The sequence below is a fragment of the Corvus cornix genome, chromosome 1 (genome assembly GCF_000738735.6).
Source record: "Corvus cornix cornix isolate S_Up_H32 chromosome 1, ASM73873v5, whole genome shotgun sequence".
Taxonomy (NCBI): domain Eukaryota; kingdom Metazoa; phylum Chordata; class Aves; order Passeriformes; family Corvidae; genus Corvus; species Corvus cornix.
In genome coordinates, this window is record NC_046332.1 from 97,927,687 (window position 1) to 97,948,428 (window position 20,742).

Below are 20,742 nucleotides of genomic sequence, written 5' to 3' on the forward strand. Positions count from 1 at the left end.
TCTCTTCCCTAGTATGAGGGAATGGCTCCCCTGTGTCAGCTGCATCTACACCTTGATTTTGTACAACTTGCATGCTGCTAGGGATTTAAGTGCACAGCTTCAGCAAACACCCAACACTGAAATTCAGCAAGGGAAACGGAGATTTGAGGCACTTTTTTTTAGCTGGACCTGCCCTTGTGGCGATTGCTGGTGTCTACGTGTTTTGGGGGGTTTTGTTTCAGTTAGTGCAGTTATTTTTCTCTGCATGTGTTTCCATTTCTATATGGCTTCCCCTATATGTGCAGGGGAGGGGGATGTGTGGTCAGGGTGGCTCTGGTTGACCCCCCTGGCTCCGAGCAGCCAGCCCACATCGTTCTGCTTACACGGCAGCATCTCCCAGATATCAGGACAGAATTATTTTTAGACCGTGAAGGTGTATCTGACTGGTGCATTTAGATTTCATGTCATGGCTTCCTTTTCCTGCTCTCAGGTTTCTCCCACTCGGCCTTTACCTTCGGTATCGAGAGCCACATCAGCCAGTCCAACATCAACGGAACACTAGTGCCACCTGCCGCACTCATCTCCATCCTCCAGAAGGGGCTCCAGTATGTGGAGGCTGAGATCAGCATCAATGAAGTAAGTACCACCCCTGCCACTGCCGCGCGCTGGGATGTGCCGAGCAGCACACCCCAGCAGCCCCGACACGAGCCACTCCCCAGTTTCTCCTCATCTGGGTTAATTTTATTCCTCGTACTTTGCCCCATCCCAGCCAGAGAGCCAGAAAGCTGTGAGAGAGAGAGACACATTTCAGTTTTTTAGCTGTGGCATTGAGGCATTCTCTGCACTGCTTAGATGGATATTAGTGGTGTTTCTGCTACCCCAGCCAACAAATCCAGGGTGCGCAGGTTCTTGCAGCAAACAAGAAAAGGTGCCAGTGTTTACAGTCTTGCGTTTTCAAGGTTATAGCAGAATTTGGCAGGAAAAACCTGAAGCATAGGTTAAAGCTTCACTCCCTGACACTTCCTAGCAGGCAGCACTGAGAACATGCAAGCCATGAGAAGCCTGATCAAAAATCCGCAAAGGTCACTGGAGAGTGATTTCAGTGACTTTGGCTCAGATCATATGAGATGAGGCATGAGGCATGGTGAAACAGGTGCGTGTAAATTCTGACTGTGGCTGGGGTGCAGGTTTTCTGTAGGGATTGTATGAGCAGCCACAAACTGCCTCTGTTCTCCTTGAACTGCCAGGGGAAACAAAGAAGGGATGTGGGAAAAGCCAGGGGTTTTGCCCTGTCATCCTTAAAGACATGGTGCTTTGAGAGGGAGTGAAGCGTGACAGATAAGCAAGTACCGCATTACAAGATTTTTATGATAGATATTTGTGATTGACAAACATCTGTAATAAATATTAATACAAAGAAGCTATTGCTTTTTCCTATATACCTGAATGTAGCATGTGAACAGCATGGGTGAGAACAAAGGAGTATAAAATAGAGAAAAGGCCGTTTGCAATGTGTAGTTTGGAAACTGATTTTATTCAAACATTCTGTATGGTTTTTCTTCTTATGCCTCAATACTGTATGTAAGATTTGTGTATGTGTTATTTTCTAACTGGGGCAATGACATTTGACATTCACGCCAAGCTGCACTTTGATGCAGTTGTAATAATAAACCAGTGTTAGGAAGCTGTCTCAATTTGCTGTTACTTAACATTTTGCCTCATGCCTGAAATTGGAGCTACCCAATTAGAAACTTCCAGCTCTGAACAGCACCTATAGCGGGTCAGGTTGTAGGGGCCTGCTCTTACCCAGCTTCAAGACTTTCCCTAAAATGAGAGAATAATCTGAAAATATGCCTGTTGTCACCAGTAAGATTTATGTTGCTCTCATCATGGTTTGATTCAGGTTGAACAGAGCCCTGAGCAACCTGGTCTAGTGGAAGGTGTCTTTGCTCGCGACAGGGACCTTGGAACTGTATGACCTTTAAGCTCCTTTCCAACCCAAGCCATTCAATGATTCTGTTCAAATACGTACTGTTAAATATGTTACAGCAAAGCAAAGGCCATTCTTGCTACATCTGAATCCCAGTAAGGGCTACATAAATGCTTCTCTGTGTGTTTCTTTTCTACGTGTATTACTTAAGAGTGGCAAGTAATCAGTAAGACTATAAACTAGTGTGTATAAAATTATTGTTTATGATCTGTTGAAAGGCAGTCATGTAAATAGTCCAGTGAGCACATTTACATATGAAAATGTAAGATGTCAGGATCTGTTGGCAAACATTTTGTTTATTGTGCAGCAAGAATTTGAGTCAAGATTCAAATAAATTTTGGCAGAGACGTAAAAAAACGTTGAGGAGAAAGAGAGATTATGTTTTCTTCTCTAATGACTGTCTCCCTCCTTTTTCTTCCCCATGAGGAAACAAGTATGTATTATCTTAATATTATAATTATAAGGGGTAATTCAACAACTAGTTAAGCAGAAACATACCAGTCAGGCAAGCAACTATTTTTCTTTATTAATTGTTCTTACCTGTTGAAGATTATATTGTTTACCATCTACATTATCTATCCATTTCCAGTTCTTACTTGCTCTTTCTCAAGAACAAAGCTTTCACCACTGGATCATTATTGTTTCAAAGAATTGAAGGGAGTTTGCAGAAGATTGGCAAAAAGGCACTTTATAAAGACTACTAAAATCTTTCCCCTATATTTAAGATAATAAGAAAGTGAAAGCGAAGAAAAGCTAAGTCAGTATAGTCTGTATTAAGTCTTAAACAGCGCTTAAAAGTTTACTCAATTGGTCATGGAAGCTGAAGCCTAATTTGCAGAAACCAAAATGAAAGTCATAACTCTTATGAATAAAAGTAGTGGAATAAAAGAAAAATAATGGTAAGGCTGTCTTGTATGATCAGCTACAACTGGTGGTGCTGGGCTGAAAAACACTGTGTAAGAAACCACTGAATTTGTGCATGCATCATGTTTTGGCTGAGGTTCATTATGCATCATCCGCTTCTGTTCCATTCCTATGTTCCTGCAAATGTAGGAAAACAAACAGTTTAACCAAAGTCTGTTTCCGTTTGTCATGGTTTTAGCCATGACTCTCTTTTTTCAAACAGAAAACAAAGTGAAACTTTCTGACACAGCTTAACTTCTTTTGCATCTATAAAGCATTTATATGGTTAAACTTTCTGTAAAATTCCAATAAATTACTTTTCCAGTGATCAGATTCCTGAGTGGACCATGAGTACCACTGTCACAGATCTGAGAGAGAGGCAGTCCATAGTCCTGTGGCACTATTCATTAAGTCAAAGTGTAGTATCTTCACACAGCCTCGTTTTGTGACTCTTTGCCAACCTGAGAGGCAAAATCCTAAACTTGGGGTTTCCCTTCTGCTTGTTTTCCCTGCAGGATGGTACAGTATTTGATGGCAGGCCAATAGAGTCCCTGTCTCTGATAGACGCGGTGATGCCTGATGTCGTTCAGACCCGACAGCAAGCGTTCAGAGAGAAGCTAGCGCAGCAACAAGCCAGCGCTGCGGCAGCGGCAGCAGCCACGGCAGCCACAGCGGGAGCTACGACAACTGCTGTTTCCCAGCAGAACACACCAAAGAACGGAGAAGCCACTGTGAATGGAGAGGAGAATGGGGCACATGCAATAAGTAAGCCAACATGCAGCTGCCCTGCCACTGCTGGGCAGTTTGTGTTTCAGTAGTATTCTTGTACTTAGTTGCAAGGTGGGTGCAAAGTGTGTTTTCTGCTAGGTAGTAGAGCTAAGGGCATTCCAGGAGGGTGCGGCATTTCTAGAAGGGCTGCTGCGTAAAACTGATATTTCACATCACAGTGCTGTGTTTTACCTGTCTCTGAGAATCTGAAAACTTCAGATATCTTCAGAATTTAAAGTTGAAGACAGGTTCAAAAAGTGGAACTATATGCTCTCTCCTTGGAGCAGGCTTACCAGACTTTTATTATCAGCCTTCTAGATGCTTTTAGATATTGGATAAAAACTGGGCTGTAGCCAAAGCTTGTCATTTTGGCCAGGCTAGGAGATGGGTTGAGAGTCTGGGACCTTGTCTTGGTTTGAAAGACAGGTGTCTGCCAAGGGAGGCAGGAACCTCCTTTGAAACAGGGAATATGACCCCCTTCCCTCTGAATTATTGTAACTTTGAAATTAAGGGGCTTTCAGGCAAAGATATGGGAAAAGGAGTAACAGTGCTTTACTAGTATGCATATGGATAACAAGGCAAACAAACAACAGTAATAGCAGCAGCAAGAACAAACAGAACCAGAACCCAGTGCCAGCCTTCTCTCGACTGTCGGGCCCTTTCCCCGTCAGTGCACTTCCGCTCACAGCCGGCAGGGGCGCTGGTGGCTCCTGGCCGGGCAGGTGCAATGGCTTCCCCGCGGCTGCAGGGGGCGCTGTGGCGAGAGCGCGACCACCTCTCCACGTGGTGATGGCGGCTCAGCCGGCAGAAGGGATGGAGAAGGGGCTTGCTTTACAAGCCCACAGGAGCAGTCAGTCCCGGTGCCCCTCTGGAGAGCGAAATGAGCTGTAACAGGAACCTCGGAAGCAGCAAGGGTAGGAGAAGACAGCAGCACAGAGCCTTGCAGTGGTGGTGAATTCTCCCCGCAGTGGCCGCAGCCTGTTTTCCCTCCAATGCTAACAAGCAAGAGAGACCTAGGAGCTGTGCCCACCCCTTCCCCCAGCCCAAACCTTGAGGTATCTCTGCCCCTCCAAGAGAAACCCCTCAGCTAAGAGAGCAGCCAGCCACACCCTTCCCCTGAACCATGGCAACTACTTTTGTCTCTCTTAAATACTGGTTGTTATTGTCACTTAGCGACATATGGGAGAAAACTCCCTGAGAGAAAGAAAACAGAAGAAGCAATCCTAACCTCCAACAGATCTACAAGCCCTGTCTGTGTAATTGTTGTGTGACCAGTGCATAGCCTTGTGTGATCAGTGCATAGCCTAGTAGCTGTCTTGTGATCATCCCTAGCCTTGGCATGGTCCTTGGCCCAGTGGTCCTTGGAACAGCTTCTGTTCATGTATGGTGTGGCCAAGCACCAGCATATCCATAGTCTTATTGTCATGGTCGTTAGCCCAGTTTGGACTCTACCAACTATCCATTCCCGAACAGCATTGCTGAGCACATGTGCCAAGGACCATTCCCAGCAAACAGCTTAGATGCAGCCAACCTGTCTTGAAGGCACAGAGGAAAATTGTTCCTTGGCCTTTTACTTAACAGCACATGCTTAGTCATACAGTCCACTGCAAGTATCCAATTGAAGGTCCTACCTTCCTGAGATTTCCTTAGTCTTTGGGAATAGTTGGTTCTCAAGAGCGCTGAATTCACCTTTGTTCATGGTGACTTAAGGGAGACTGCGCTCATGTATTAGTCTTCCAAAGCCAAACATATCCAGCATGGAGTGGGACCTACCTCCTTGGGTAACTAGATTCTGATGACTGTGCTAACGCTGTGGGACAGAGGGGATTACCAGTTCTGGTTTCTGTGTGCAAGGTCCATTGCCTACTGGCTGACTTCTGAAATCAGCCCTTACTGCCCAGTTGTCTTCCAAGAAAATTCTAGAGAAACATGCATGGCACATTTTGTAGGCAGTCTTAAGAGCTCTTTGGCTTGGAAAAGGTGAGGACTATAGTTAGGTAACAGATTTCATTAGTTCTGCAGTGTAGATGCCTTTATCAGTCTCCACCTGCTCTTTGATGTGAATAGATTCCTCTATGGGTCAGTGAGAAAAATGCTTTCAAAACCAGGCTTTCCTTCAGAGAATTCCAGTTAGACGAGTTAGTTCCTCCAGTAAAAATGCAATTATTTAAATAACATTTTTTATTTGAGAAAGCAAACGCAAAAAAGATCTGAACATTTTAAAAATATTAATCTGTTCTTAGACTATGGGTTGCTTATGTTTGACTTTCAACTAACCCTCTGCTTTGAAACTGAACTAATTTCATATGTGAAGGAGTACAAACAAATTAAAGTACTGGTAAATGTATCAAATGCTGGCATTTTGTTTGTTGACAGGTCTTCAGCTGACATGTGAAAATTTTAGGGGAATGTTTCGCTGTCTCAGGGCCAGAAAAAACCAAATTCTTAAGGTGGAAAACTGATCATCAGTTCATCACTAAAAGAGAACCTCTCACACTTATTCCCTTCTGATCCAAAAAAATATATGTACTATTGTATTAACAAAAGGAAGGCCTTAAAGATCAGTTCATGTTTATAGCCACACTGTAAGCCTTGATGTCTCAAATCTGACATTTTCTAATTAAAAAAATAATAATTCTCATAGCTATTTTTAACAGCAGGATTTTCACAAAGAGTTACAGACCTTGGAATGTTGAGAAGGACTTTTCCTGGGAGAAAAAAAAATCATGGGAGACCTACTGAGTAGAAAAGACTGCTGATATGAAAGCTGCAAGAAACTTCCCAAACCCTAATTTTTACCACTGTTATATTCCATAGACCTGGCATATATTGGGACAGATTTAAATAATGTGCTAGTCCTTAGTCATAACCTGGAAGTCACCCAAATATCAGCCTGTCATAAAAAGGCAGGATGAGTGGAGCAGGAAAAAGAGATGTCTCTAAGAAATCAACTAGTTTGCATTTATTCTGGTATGGAGTTCTCCCTGACACTCTTAAGTCTTTCCAAAAAGGTTTTAAAATACTTAGTATAATATGATATATTTTTGTATGTGGCATTACCAATATAATATGATAGATTTAAGAAAGAGAGGAGACAGAAAACAATAACAACAGTTTGAGGTGCAGATACAAATACTAAATTAAAAAAGTCACTGCCTTGTCTTGTTGCATCCCAAGTAATGTTCTCAGTTTTAAGTCACTTTAAGTGTTACAGGAAAAAATAAAAGTCAGCATGTAGAAATGGAGCCAAACTTTGGATTGTTTTCCAACTCAGATATTTTTAGTGTCATTTGTTTCATTATATTTGCAAGGATTGGCTTGGGTTTAAGAAAAATAAAGCTCTGGAAAGAGGACCAAGCCCTGTTCCTTTATTAAAACTACAGCTATAAAGAACAATTTCAGTGAAAGGCCTCTCAAAGATGTAAGTAAAAAACAAAACCAAAAGGTATTTCCTGAGTAAAGACAGGGTTAGCACTCATAAGATCTTAAAACTATGGTTTTTTCCTTTGGAGGAAATAGTTAATATTACTCACCAATGTGTTAGAATTTTTATTTTTACATTAAAAGAAAACCCTCAATCGTAATACTTTGGGATAATATGACTTCTAATTTCCAGTCATTTGGGATTTTTAATACATTTGAGGAAAAGAATTATAATATAATGTAGACTATAACCAAGGATCCCCTGGCCTTTAGAAAGTGTTTTGTGTTAACATTTGGACAGAGTCCTTCCCTGTGTGACCCAAAGACTTACGTTTTTCACCTGAGGCTCAGCTGCACTTGGTAGAAATGCCTTCTCTTTCAGAGAACCCCCCAGGGCAATTCTGTGCAAAAAGATCTTAACTGAAGAAAACGTTCTGCTTGGAAGGTACTTTAAAACAAAAGAAGCCTGTTCTTGATGGTTACTGCATCTCACTTACCTATTTATTCTCATTCCCCATGCACACATTGTAGCTGCATCCATAGGAAAGCCAAATTCTCAGGTGAGACCAGGGCTCCCAAGAGCTCGTGCTGCATAAGGAACTTGTCGCTCTTATGAGGGTGCCGGTTTGTGCTCAGGGGTTTCTGCAGTTTTTTGTTGTTACCATAATCATATCAGTCATATATTGCTAGTGTCTATCTGAATCTGGTAAGAGCCTGAGGCAGTATCACAGAGGCATGAACTGTCCTGTTTGTTCAGTGGGGCGTTTTAAGTTTTGTGCTGAACAGTAACACTCTAAATATGAATGTTCCTGACTACTGATGCAAATAGGAAGAAAACACATAAAATGTGAACATTTGCAAATTATTTATGAAAGACTTCTCATCCTTCCCTCTCTTTTCTCCTGAACCAACAAAGCTGTACTGTAAAAATCATTACTGCAAGATACAATACAAAATAATTCTGCAGATATTTCATTTCTCCCAGAGGCCAGTTGGTCTTGCATGTACTAATGCAGGTATCAGCTAATCAAGGTTCCTTTTTCACAGCATGACTATTCGTGGGGGGTTTTTCAGAGCAATTAATAACATTCAAAGTGTGTGTCTAGGTTTCTCCATGTGGACATGTACAAACAAAAAATATTCCTGAGTATCAGATGGCTTTGCTCTGATAGCACTTCTTGACTCTGGGCCTTGGAGTAATGCTGCTTCCCAGCTGTCGTTTGGTTTTAATCGAGAGCGAAAAGCAGCCCTGCCTTTAGAGGCAGGCAGGTAACAGCAGGATCTGATGTCGTAAGAGTAGCATCTCATTTAAATTTTTCAAATTAAGGTGCTTGAAATATCTTCTTGATTTACCCCCAGCTTCTCGTTCACACTGTGAACAGGACACAGATGAATGCATAGCCATTGTCATGCTGCTGTTTTTCTCATTAAAATATGCTTAAGCATAGTGAATCTGTGCTGTCCTGAGAAATAGAGGATTGTGAGTTCTAGGCTTTTATTTTCTGGTGGGTTTTAATAGTGCTTCACTCTTCAGTGCCTGACTGCTCGGAATATCAAAGATCCCAGCTGCTGGTGTCAGGCTAAATCTTGAGTACTGGTACATCTCAACAGTATTAATTTTAGCAGTGATACACATAGGGAATTATCAAGGACAATGTTTAACACAGGGACCCAGCATAGGTACAGATTTTACAAATAGGCATTTCTAATGTTTATGCAACAAGTCCATAGGTAATAAGTGTAGTCAAAAATACAGATCTTTTTAATTAGAAATAAGCTGTGAAACTACTGTTAGTTGTTTTCTGATTTTAATACTTGATTCTAAGTAACTCATGTAGATTCCATTCCATCTGTGGCATAGATGTGGCACAGACATAGTTTTAGGGTGCTAACCAAGTACGCAGTGAGAAGTGCTACTTGTGTGACTCAGCAGAAGTTAGGCAGAGCCAAACCAGGTATGTGAAAGCCCAGGTTAGGGTAGAAATCTGTAGATCTTCCTTCCAATGGCAGCTGTGCAATGTCACAGTCTGTTTCACCAGTTGATGGGCAATAGCTTAGCAGAGCTGGAGTATCAGGACAGATGGCTGATTTTAAATGCCATAAACATGCAGCAATAAGGGAGCATAATTATTCTACTTGCGAACCTATGGATCTCCATATGTGATTAAAGAATGACTAACTGAAAGACTTAACCCAGGAAGAGAACTTGCATTTTGATCAGTCAGAGCAGATCAGCTGTCCAAGGCATTGGTTAGGTAACAGGAGGCTGCCAGCTACTTGCTCTTGGATGTGCTTTCTGCAAAATGGGCCACACTTGTGTGTGTAGCATCTGCTGTCTGCTGTTTCAGTGTGTCACCTGTCCTTGGTTGGTGTCTTGTTTGCAGAGGATAATAATCTTGTGTTGCTGCCAGGAAGTGTAGCTAGAGCTTAATGAGGAAGATTTATACAGAAGCAGGGGAAGTCTGGAGTAAAAACATGGATCATGATGCAAGTTGGAATGAATTGTTGTTACTAAGAGAAATCCATCATTTTAAATTCGCTTTTTTTTGCTCAAGGCAGTAAAAGAACTTTATACAAACAAAGTTATTTAGATTGCAGTCTAAAGAACTACAGAGTTACAGCATGGAGATTAAGTACATCTATGACTCATTTAGTACCTTTGTGTGTATTTATGATATCCTTGAGAAGGTGATCACTCACCATTTCTCTGATGTGCTCCAGGAATGAAGCCCCTACTCAGTATATTTTTTTTGTCTGTGAGTAGCATAGATATTACTTACAGGAGACTGTGTAAGAAAATATAAGTACTTTATGTTATTTTTAAAAATTATTTTAATAAATCTGTAAGTAATTTTTAATTAAACCAGCTTCAAAAGAAAAACTACACTGAAATGAATGCTGAGTATTTGGGGGAAGAAAAGCTTTGTAGATTTATACAAAATATTTTGGAAAGCTCTACATTTTGAGGAAATGACATAAATTTGAATCACCAGAGAAAAACAAATAGAGTAATATTGTCAGTGACACAACACAGAATATATTAATAATTATGGTGTATATGCTGCTGTAAGCTTTAGGCTTTGGATAGCTAGCATGTTTTTAAAGCACACCTAACTGCATCTTGTAAACTATTTATTCTGATATATCTCCTTACAGATAATCATTCAAAGCCAATGGAAATTGACGGGGATGTTGAAATTCCTCCTAACAAAGCAACAGTCCTTCGGGGCCATGAATCAGAGGTGTTCATCTGTGCCTGGAACCCTGTCAGTGACCTGCTAGCATCTGGGTAAGACAGTGACTGAAACCAGCTGCTGCAAATAGAGAAGATTTAGAGATGCAAGAACTTGCAGGTGCATTTGGGACGTGAATGAGTATTCTCTGGGCTGTTTTATCAGCGTGCAGCAGTGGGTTTTTTTCAGCAGTACCGTACCTGTATAACAGCCAAGTAATATAAGGTGATGCCGAATATGAAGGATTTGTACACTGAAGATGTAAATTCTGTGGTCCTGAATACACAAAAATTTTTAGAAATATTTTTAAAATAATTTGGATAATTCTCAGAATATTTGAAGTTCATGTAATCTACTGCTCTTAGTTATTGGTTCACACTGGGGTCTCAGAAAGTCATTGGTATCTGCCAGGTTTTTTCAAAAGTATGGAGATGAGGGGGCTTCAGACTGGACGAAAGTTTGTTCAGTGAGCTGAACAGTACACAGTGGTTTAAGGGAATGTTGTGGTTTAGTGGCACTGGAGTCCATTTTATCCTCTGCAGGATTGCTCTGCAATGACCACCACAGCATCCTAAGTGGGATGATCAGGAGACTGACTTACAAAAGCACTTTTGATCCAAACAAAAGCACAATTATAAATGTACTCTGAGAGCTGTATGCAAGCACTGGTGGAATCTGTGTTCATGCTTAAACTTTAACATGAAGACTAAATTTAAGAAGTCTAACTGGCAACATAGAGTAAACTGATCTAAGTTAGAGGAGGTAAATCACTCAGAGTTACTTAGCAGTATTAGAATATTTTCCTCACAAGGAAGAGGAGAGTCCTTATTTTATTTCTAGCTTTTTTGCACGATTATCAGAATAGTCTTCTAACCTTTGTTCACTTAGTACATGAAAACAAGGAATTACAGTATAAATAGGAAAGAAAAATAAAATAAATTCCATGTTGGATGAACAGCAGAGATCTACAAGAGCGTGAAGATAGAAATTTTAAAAAAATAATTTCAGACAACAAAATGGGCTTTTAAAAACCAGAATCCTGCTGAATATGCTTTGTTTCTGGAATGTCCAGGTCCAATAGTACTTTTAGCATCTGTAGTACTAAGTATCTCCATTTATCAATTTTAAGCAAGTCAGTGCTTACCGTAGTGGACTGCTTCCCTAGAATCCATGGTGCACAGTACTAGTGTGCATAGTTTAAGTGGTGGAGCATTTAATAAACCAGAATATGTGCTGCAGTATGCATTTAACTTTGCCTTGGGGTGCTAAGCACTGGTAGATGGATCCCTGGACAGTGGTGTCTTACACAGCTTCAGGTAAACCTGGAGGATGATAATCAGACCCATTAGTCAGATATCCGAGCCAGAGGAATACCCTGTCACTAGCCATTCAATTAAGCTTTACCCTTCAGTGTGATAGGTCTTTCTTAATGAGCTTTGCTAGTGACCATGGAAGCACATAAGTACACATGTAGTTACAAAGTACAGTCATGTGCTTTAGTCACACTAATAGCAGTGCAATGACAATGCAAATAATTTAGATCTATGTGCATCTTGGTCAGATTTTAGCCTGCTTGTAAGAAACAAGGTAGGGATGCAGTTGGAATTCGAATAACACAGCAGCCAGTGCATGGCAAAGCTTAGTGCCTGAAATGGCAGAGAATGCACAGAAGAAAGTGAAACTGAAGGAAGAGAGCTGACTGAATAATTATGCCACTGTACAAAGAAGCCTTTGAGATGTCTGGTATAATAACAGTGCAAGCTTTTATCTACAGGTAAACTCCATGTTTCAGCGCCAGTTAAACAAGAGAGAGAAATTCCCCGAGATCTACAGTATGCTGCAGTTCTGTTCGCCCTTTACAAAGTAATGATTGAAAAAACAAGACTGCAGTTAGTCTGATGCATGAATGTCAAATTGTTACATTCTATAACAGCCATATTGTGCTGCCCAGTTAGTACTTTATTTGGGTTTCCCATCTGCTTGATTGTACCCATCTTAAAAAATACGTTTCAAAACCTAGATATTAAATAGAGGAAATAAGAACATATTTGTTTTGTTTATAAAGTGACTAATCAAATCTCAATTCATGACAAAGTATTTTCTTCAAGCCTTGTTATACAGGCAATAAATTTTTCTAACAACCAGCAGCAGCAGTTTAGACAGCAACCTGATGTAATCGTCAAAGAACTAAAACAATAATGCAGGTTCAGAACCTAATCTGAAGCAAGCTGTTTAAAAGAAATGTAGAATTAATTATCCAAAACTAGAGCATTGCTTTCCAGATTTAGTGATTATCCCACTGAGAGAAAGGGTTTTTGATATTTAATGTCACATCTACTCAGTTGCTGCTTTTCTAGTGTGTGAAGACTAGCATGGTAATACATACTCTCTGGGCTTTGCAAAGACCTATTTCAAAATATAACAGAGAGACAGGAATTTCTCTGATCAAACAGCTAGAAAAATATATTCTGCAGCTGCTCTTCTTCCTCCACCACACACATAACCCTTAAAGCTGAGGATGGGAGAGACTAGAAATACCAGTAAAGGCTATCAAAGGCCTGACTATCACCAGATGCCTGTGAGAAGAATGCTTAGATGTTATGAACAGAAGCATTATAATAGTACAGTGAAGTGCATGCATACAGCCATGTAAGATGGTTATTGTAAAATACACTTCATGAAGGAACTCAACATTCCAAAGCAAATAATTGCATAGAGTGTTTTGGACAGGTGAAAAAATACCGAAAAAAGAGGTGCTCTGTTAAATCTCAAGATTTGGCCATTCCCAGCCATAAGCCCAAAGACTGGTTTGTACCACTAGTTATCTTTCAATATCTAAGTTTTAATTTCATGACACACTTAAATTGTTGCAGATGGTTATGTTCCCTGGGTAGTGCAGAAGCCCATTACAGCTGCATCCACATTAGTAAACTAACCATGCCTGGGAATATTCCTAGGCACTGAGGCCAGCTGGCGCAGAATGGCTGGTGTCTGTGCTAGCACACTGCCCTGGCTGCCAAACAGACTGCACATTGGGAATCATCTCTGGACATTGTAACTACCAAGCCATGCCGAGGAGTTATTCAGAGAGAACATCAGAGCCCCGAGCAAGAGTGCTAATTAAAACAAGCCAAACTCTGGCCAGGGAATAACCTGTCAGTTTGCTTGCACAGGTCATCGTGGTCCGATGACACAGTGTTCTGAACGTGCTTGACTTTCCCAGTGTGGAAGTGGATGGACTGTGAATGTCAAGGCTGCTAGAGCCTTGAACTCCAAAACCTTTTCCAGTTGAATTTAGGATGTTTCTGTCATCATGTTCCACTGCTGCTTCCAACACTGTGTTCTTTTCTATGACATCCAGCCATGCCCTTCAAGTAATTCACATAGCTGTGAAGCAGAAGGACCTGGCCTCAGTCCCAAAATCAGCAGTGGGTTTCTTTGCTTATCAGCTAATTTATGCCAGCCTCTCTCACACAGAGAGGCTGTGACTTGTCTCTTCCAAACCACTCCATGCGCCTTTTGCTCTCCCTAGTCAGCAAAGTAATTATCCATAAAAGCTGCTGTCCAAGATCTTTCAGTTCTGGATGTGTCTCTCAGAAGCAAGAAAAGATGTTTCTAGGCCATCTGCTGTTATTGTTTCTGCATATATATAGTACTTCAGGTTACTGTACTCCTCATATCTGTGGTTTAGGATCCACTGTAAATTACCTTTCAGAATAATCCTTTTGAATTGCCAGGTTGAGGGTGTTGATTTCAGACACCACCCCTCTATGTCAGTGCCAGATATTAATTCTGCTAACTCTAGGTGTTTATTCGTTAGCAGGGGACTACTGGGACTGGTTTCCTCAGTGCATCAAATCCATTATTGCAAAGTGATTAGCTATTAGGGGAGGTCAACTTGAGTAACCTGTAGCAGGGAGCAATGTTGTAGAATCAGTGGGGCAGAGATGTTAATCAGGACACCTATGAGGCACTTCCCTCTACTGACTGCCTAGGAAGAGTAAGCACTTAGTTTGAGAGACCTGCTTTATTAAGGAAAGGTTAGTTGTCATAAAAAATATGAGGAATTTCCTTCCCTTAATGCTTTTAATAATATCTCTTAAAATAAAATAATAGAGACTCTGACCTGTTGGAGCCAGAAGTAGTAAATACACGTTAGTGATACTGCATCTCCAAAGAGCAGCGATTTTAAGACTTGCAGGTGAAGATTAGAAATATCAAGGTTCAACAACCATCTTGCAAAATTCTTTACCCAACTGCAGCACTTTCAGCCTCTGTGCTGCCAGTTACAGGATGGTGATTTTATATGTCACAAATTAAATTCCACAAATATTTGTCCACCTTGATTATCCTGGGGCAGGAGAGCATGAAATAAAATCCTTTCAGAACTAGCCTTCCTAAAATTTGGCAGTACTCTACCACAGTGCAGAGGAGTATTCCTATTACTCAAGTATTCATGACTTGCATGTTGGAATGAGCTGCTTTATCATGTAGATAGAAATGCTTCTGTGGGCTAAGGAGATTAAATATCTTTCTGAATTGTGCTTGAACTGTGGTCCTCTAATAAGGCAGGGTTCACGGAATCATTCAACAGAAATCAGAATACTTTCCAGAGCAGAGAATACTCTTTTTTTTTTTCCCCAGCAGCAAAAGGGAAGACACACAAATACCCTTGCTGCACACTGGTAGGCTTATAAAGCCTCTCTGCACGGACACATAATAGCTTATGTAGCCTTAGGAAGAAGAAAAGGGAAAAACAAAATTAAAATACTGGAAAATAAGATTGCCCAGGCCTTGCCAGAAAACTGACTAAATAAAACTGTTGAAAAACAAAACATAACCCTTTTAGAACTAGCAAGTAGGATATTGTATTTGATAGCCAAGTGACTGAGTACATTATTCACAGGGTCCAATAACAAACTGGATTATTGCAATGAGGGCAGGACTGTCCTGGAGTCTTACATAGCAGAGAAGACAGCTCTGAAGGAATTTCCTACTTAGCATCTGACCCAATGAAGCAGTTCTTTAAAGACTTATGTTTCCATTATTGTTAATTATCACAGTTAAAAATGTTCCTTAACTTCTGAGCCTCATCATTAACTTCATTAATTTTCTAGCCAACATATGCAAAATTGTCAGTTTTCCAGACCTCTGAAGAAGTAAGGATGTATATTACAGTCACAGCTGTGTAGTGGCAAAAATTACCCTGATCTGAATTATTTCTTAATTACTAATGTGAAAGATATGTCTCAAAAGTTAAAGAATGGCTGTACAGGAGTAGCTGGGTTCAAAACCTTGGCCAGCCATCACATCTCAGCTTGGCACAAAAGGTTCACAGGAAATGGGGCACATTCCTCAGGAATGCCATGACCCAGAAGAGCTCAGAGCTACTTATACAGGCAGAGAGATATTTGCTTTTACAGTTGAATTATTTGTGTAAAATTAGGCTAAATTATTGGTAAAATAATACACAGAGATCAATGGAGTTCGATAATTGCTTGGTCAATATTTGCACTTGAAGACATGTCAAGTGTTGAAAATTTGCCTGGTATTCTTAGTATAAATAATTAAATTGTTTCACTAGTGCCAGAAGAAAAGTTAATACTCTCTTGTGATGGATTTCTTTTTCAGTAAAACATGGCTTATCAAAGCAAAAATAGATCTCAGGATTTTAGGCTTTGAAGAAAGACTTTTTCTCCTTGATAGTGTATAGGAAAGAAAGTTTTGGTTATTACTTAAAAAAAAGGAAAAGCTAACACATCAGGTATATCAACAATGAAATTTCATCTGGACTGTATGAATTCTTGCAAGTGTAAGAGAGAGGCTAACTCTGACCCAAGTTTCTACTTACTGCATGTAAATGAAAATTGCTTTCTGGACAAAACAAGCAATCCAGGGTGCTTTGTTTTGGTTGGTGTTGTTGTTTTAAAAAATGGAGGAGAGGAAGTGAGAAAAAAATTCCAGTAAACTTTTAAAGTGTAATATCTTCCACTCCATGGCAAATTGATTTCTGAACCTCAGAGATGTTTTTCAGTAGAATAAAGATTTATGCAAAGTCAAAATAAATACATTATTTACAGGTAGGTAATGATAAACTCTTCCTCCTCAAAACTTTTTTCTAAGCAAATCAGGGTTTCAGCCTGCATTAGAAACAGCTCTCTAGAAAATAATAAGTCTATAAAATACATCAAAATCCTGATGCTGCCTCTGTCTTGCTCCATTATGTCAGTACTTATTTTGCCACTTTTTCAGACGGCATGATGTAAGCAGGCAAGCTACAGACAGTTACTGTAAGTTGCCCCAGACTATCTCAGTTATGGTAATGCCAGTTTTAGGTATGTAGTGCAAAATGTAGACGGCGAGTGTATGTATTTTAAGTAAAACTACTCTGAAGAAACCAATTTATTGTGACAGGTATAATTTACATATGTGTTAGCATTTTTTAAAAAATACAGAGAGCACAGAAAGAGTTGGAAAGAAAAAATTACTTTTTAAAGGTTTTTAATGCCCTGGTCTGTTCAGTGGATTTAGGGAAATGTGGTTGGATGTACTCTGGGCAGTGCACAGGAGAAACAACAAAATTCTCAGGAGGTTCAAAACAACTTTTACTTGAGAAATTTGGAACATTTCAGTAGAATAGGGCCCTCCCCCAGGTGAGCTTTTGCTAATTTCAGCACCGAAGTCACACACCTGCGTTTTACACAGAGCCAGAACGTTCCCAGCGGCCCCATGCAGTCAGATGCTCCCTTTACACTACAGGCCAGCGGCTCTTGTTCCTCCGGTCTCCTGCAAGGCTGTAATGTTGTCTCAATGAAAACAGAAATGCAGGCTTTTACACTGTTTGCTGGGTCATCATGAGGAGATTTCAACTTACTTGCATAATTGCTTTTATAGATCTGGAGACTCAACGGCCAGGATATGGAATCTCAATGAAAACAGCAACAGCGGTTCCACTCAACTAGTTTTGAGGCACTGCATAAGAGAAGGAGGGCATGATGTCCCCAGCAATAAGGATGTGACTTCATTGGACTGGAATGTAAGCTAACTTCTAAGACTGTGTATGGTTTTTAACTGTTTATATTTAATTCCAAGGCAATTACAGCTGCTGCTCCATATCTTTCATATCTGAGGTGACCAGAAGCTCTGTCCTAACCTACTGACCTCTTGTTTCAAATACTCATAATAGGCTGAACTTTCCCCTACATGCTGTAATTTTCCAGGACTGGTGCCATCTTCAAGCTTAACAATGATATATTTATATCTCTGTTTTAGGAGCATGGCTAAAAATAAACTTTGCCAGCTTTAAGAACAAAGATTAAACAAGCAGTCTATGTAATAATGAAGCCTCATTAATAATGTATTTGCATCTCATAGTTACTTTATTTTGGCACGTAAGGAGATAAAAGCACCTGTGAAGCTTTTTCTGAGGTTGAACTCTCAAGATCCTCTCTCATTTGAATTATGCTGTGCACAGCAAAACGTGTTCACATTATTTTCTTTATCTTGGTAGGAGCATATGTAGTTATTCTGTTGTTACCTATCCACCTTCTGGATGAAACTGTCTCGCCTGATCCCTTTTTTACTTTCATCCTGCAAAACCTCCTAGCTTAGATAATATGCTCCTTCACAGAGAAGACTGAAGTGACCAGAGAGGACAGGTATTGTTGAGAATTCCCAGTGTCTGGGCAGTGTCTTTGGGCAGCTCTAAGGCTGCTTCATGTCGCATTTTTGCCAGAAGAACTTACAAGACCCTGCAGGAACCTTAATTACTTTGAGATAATTTTCATTCTGTCTGTTTTGCTGATATTAGTACAGACAGAGTGATCACATTAGTCTTGTTTTCATAGGAAAACAGATTAATTAAGTGCTAGAAGGGATTTTCAGCAGTTATGTACAGTCTCAGTTGCTGGCCAGAGTACTGCAGTTATGTCCTTCAGGTGAGCTAGCTGCTTCACAAAGTAAAAGATAAGGCCACTGCACAAGTCAGCTTTCCCCTATGTATTTTATAGTTGCACAATGGAAGAAATTGGTGAATAATACAGAAAGTAGAGGTAGGTTAAGGAAGCAAATAAAACTCAAGCTTATGTTCATTACTTGTTTCCTGTGGATATCAGAGTGAAGAAAAACAGTTGGGAAAAAAAATTAATCAAGGAGCAAGAAAAGTAATTGAAAGAGGAAGACATTAAATGAGAGCAGAACAGTTAGGAGACAAGTTATCCAAAATATAGGGCATCCTGTAGTATTTCCTGTAATAGTTCCTTACCTTCCAGACTTCATTGGTACTTCACTTGCATTGTGCTAGTACTTAAGGTAAGGAAATGTCCCTAATTCAAATACTTCAAGGGCTTCCAGCTTACTTAGAGTTTCCCAAAGAATGTGAATTGCCACCAACAAATTTGGATAAACTGTACATCTAAGTTCCTGAGCTTTTCTTTCTCTCTTTTTGCCCTTTATCACCTTCTTCTCATGACTGGTCCAGATAAGTGTATATCACAGTGAGCTTGACTTAGGTTATGATATTCTCCCCCCTCCATTATTATTTATTTGAGTTAAATCTATAACTGCTCCAAGTCAATGTTTTTGGAGGGTTGGAGTAGGCATATGTTTTAAAGGATTATTTCATGCCTTTTCCTAATTTTCTATTCATCAAGCTAGAAATGCCGTCTGCCTTTATTGTTTATTTAGAACCACAATATTAATTTTATTTCCCTGTGAAATTTTCACACTGGTGGTATTAAATTACTTCTTCTCTGGTTTATGTGACTTACAATAAGAAAGGTTATTTCTAGAGGTCATATTCAGATCATGCCCTTTGATACTAGGGGTAGGATTCATCTCCTGTAGCTTTAACCATCCTAAGCTAGTCCTCGAGACTCACCTTAAGTCATCAGAAACAGAGACACATCCCTTTGTGTTGGGTTGGGCATAATCTAAAGCAAATGAGATAATGAATTACACTTCAGAGTTGTAGTTGTATGATGCTGTTAGTTATGTAGGGAGACCAGATAGCACTCTTAAACTAAGTCCCAACTTCTGCATGTCTGGAGATAAAAGGGATGAATCTCACTCTTACTTCAGGTTCTGAAATGTTGAAAGACTAAATACCCTGCTTCAACAGTGTCCATCACACCAGACTGCATAGTCAAGTTCTGTTTTAATTATTCTCATTCTGGCCCAATCACACCAGCATCACTGGCTGCACAGGACATATCCTTCTGTGAAAGGTTCCTTCCAGAATACATGTAATTTGCTGATTAGATTAGTGGGCTTTTTTTCCTCCTAAGTGGGTCCCATGAATCCAAATTTTCTCAGGCTGTCCATCATGGTACTGTGCCTGTGAGCACATGTGGGAGTCTGTGTTCAGACAAGTAGAAAGCAATTCCTTGGTGGCAGATAACATTCAAGGTGTTAACCCTGAGTGTAGGTGGCTTAGAGCCTTCTTTCAAGTAGAGGTGCCTGAATTTCACTGAACTGGGTTTTAGTCTGGGTTTAGGTCATCTGTTGATGTTTTATAGGTCCTCTATGTCTAAAAAGTAGTATCTGTTTGTTATCTGGAAGAAGCCCATAGAACTTGTTATAGCTTGTTTTCTTTTTCTAATCTCTTTGATTAAATGGCTCATATCTGATGGTATAGCCCAATATTTCACTTTATGTTAGAGGGTTTTATCTTCTCTGGGCTGTCTGCAGTAATAACCTTTAGTTATTAGTAATAACCTTTAGTTAGTTAGATTTAAACCTTTAGTTTAAATCATAGCATAATCTGTCTCAGTGAGTGGACTCAGAATTCCCATAAATCACAATTAGCAAATCTTAAAAAAGAAAGAAAAAGATTGGTTGAAACATATTTTATCTCCTATCAACCTTTGCCATTTATATATGTTCCAACAGAGTGATGGAACACTATTGGCTACAGGCTCATATGATGGTTTTGCAAGAATATGGACAGAAGATGGTAAGTCAAACATTTATTGTTATTAAGCACCAAACAGCAGTGAACTGAATTTGACTATTTTGTAAAGAAATTGTAATAATACCCTGTTCTTTATTCCAGGTAACCTTGCAAGCACCTTAGGTCAACATAAAGGTCCAATATTTGCCCTGAAATGGAACAAAAAGGGGAATTATATTTTAAGTGCTGGTGTTGATAAAGTGAGTTTTAAAAATACATTATTCTAACATAAAAGTGTGCTGATGAGTGAGCTTGTGCTGCTAAATTCCTTAAGATTATTTTCTTCTTCAGGCATCTTGTAGAGTTTACATTTCTTTAATATATTTTAGTGCATGTTGATTACATTTTTGAGGCTGTATAAATGTATACTGTTCTCATGGAAAATACTTAACTTTAAAAAAAATTGTGTAAAATTGCATCTTAGGTGTGTCTCTGTTAAGGAAGGAACTGCTTCCAGTACTTATATTTGTAGTTTTATCAGCTAACTATTTACAGGA

At 39.8% G+C, this 20,742-nt stretch overlaps 1 protein-coding gene across 5 annotated transcripts in view; it reads left to right on the forward strand.

The window, feature by feature from the left end:
- The window catches only part of TBL1X (transducin beta like 1 X-linked), a 192,867-nt gene that overhangs the window by 155,185 nt on the left and 16,940 nt on the right, over positions 1-20,742 (forward strand). For all 5 annotated transcript variants that reach the window (XM_039550269.1, XM_039550258.1, XM_039550266.1 and 2 more), the window contains 6 exons: positions 470-615; positions 3,388-3,637; positions 10,220-10,352; positions 17,191-17,332; positions 20,185-20,248; positions 20,348-20,445. In XM_039550269.1, the coding sequence (XP_039406203.1) occupies positions 3,445-3,637; positions 10,220-10,352; positions 17,191-17,332; positions 20,185-20,248; positions 20,348-20,445 (630 nt within the window). In that variant the 5' untranslated portion in view covers positions 470-615; positions 3,388-3,444. The remainder of the gene's footprint in view (positions 1-469; positions 616-3,387; positions 3,638-10,219; positions 10,353-17,190; positions 17,333-20,184; positions 20,249-20,347; positions 20,446-20,742) is intronic.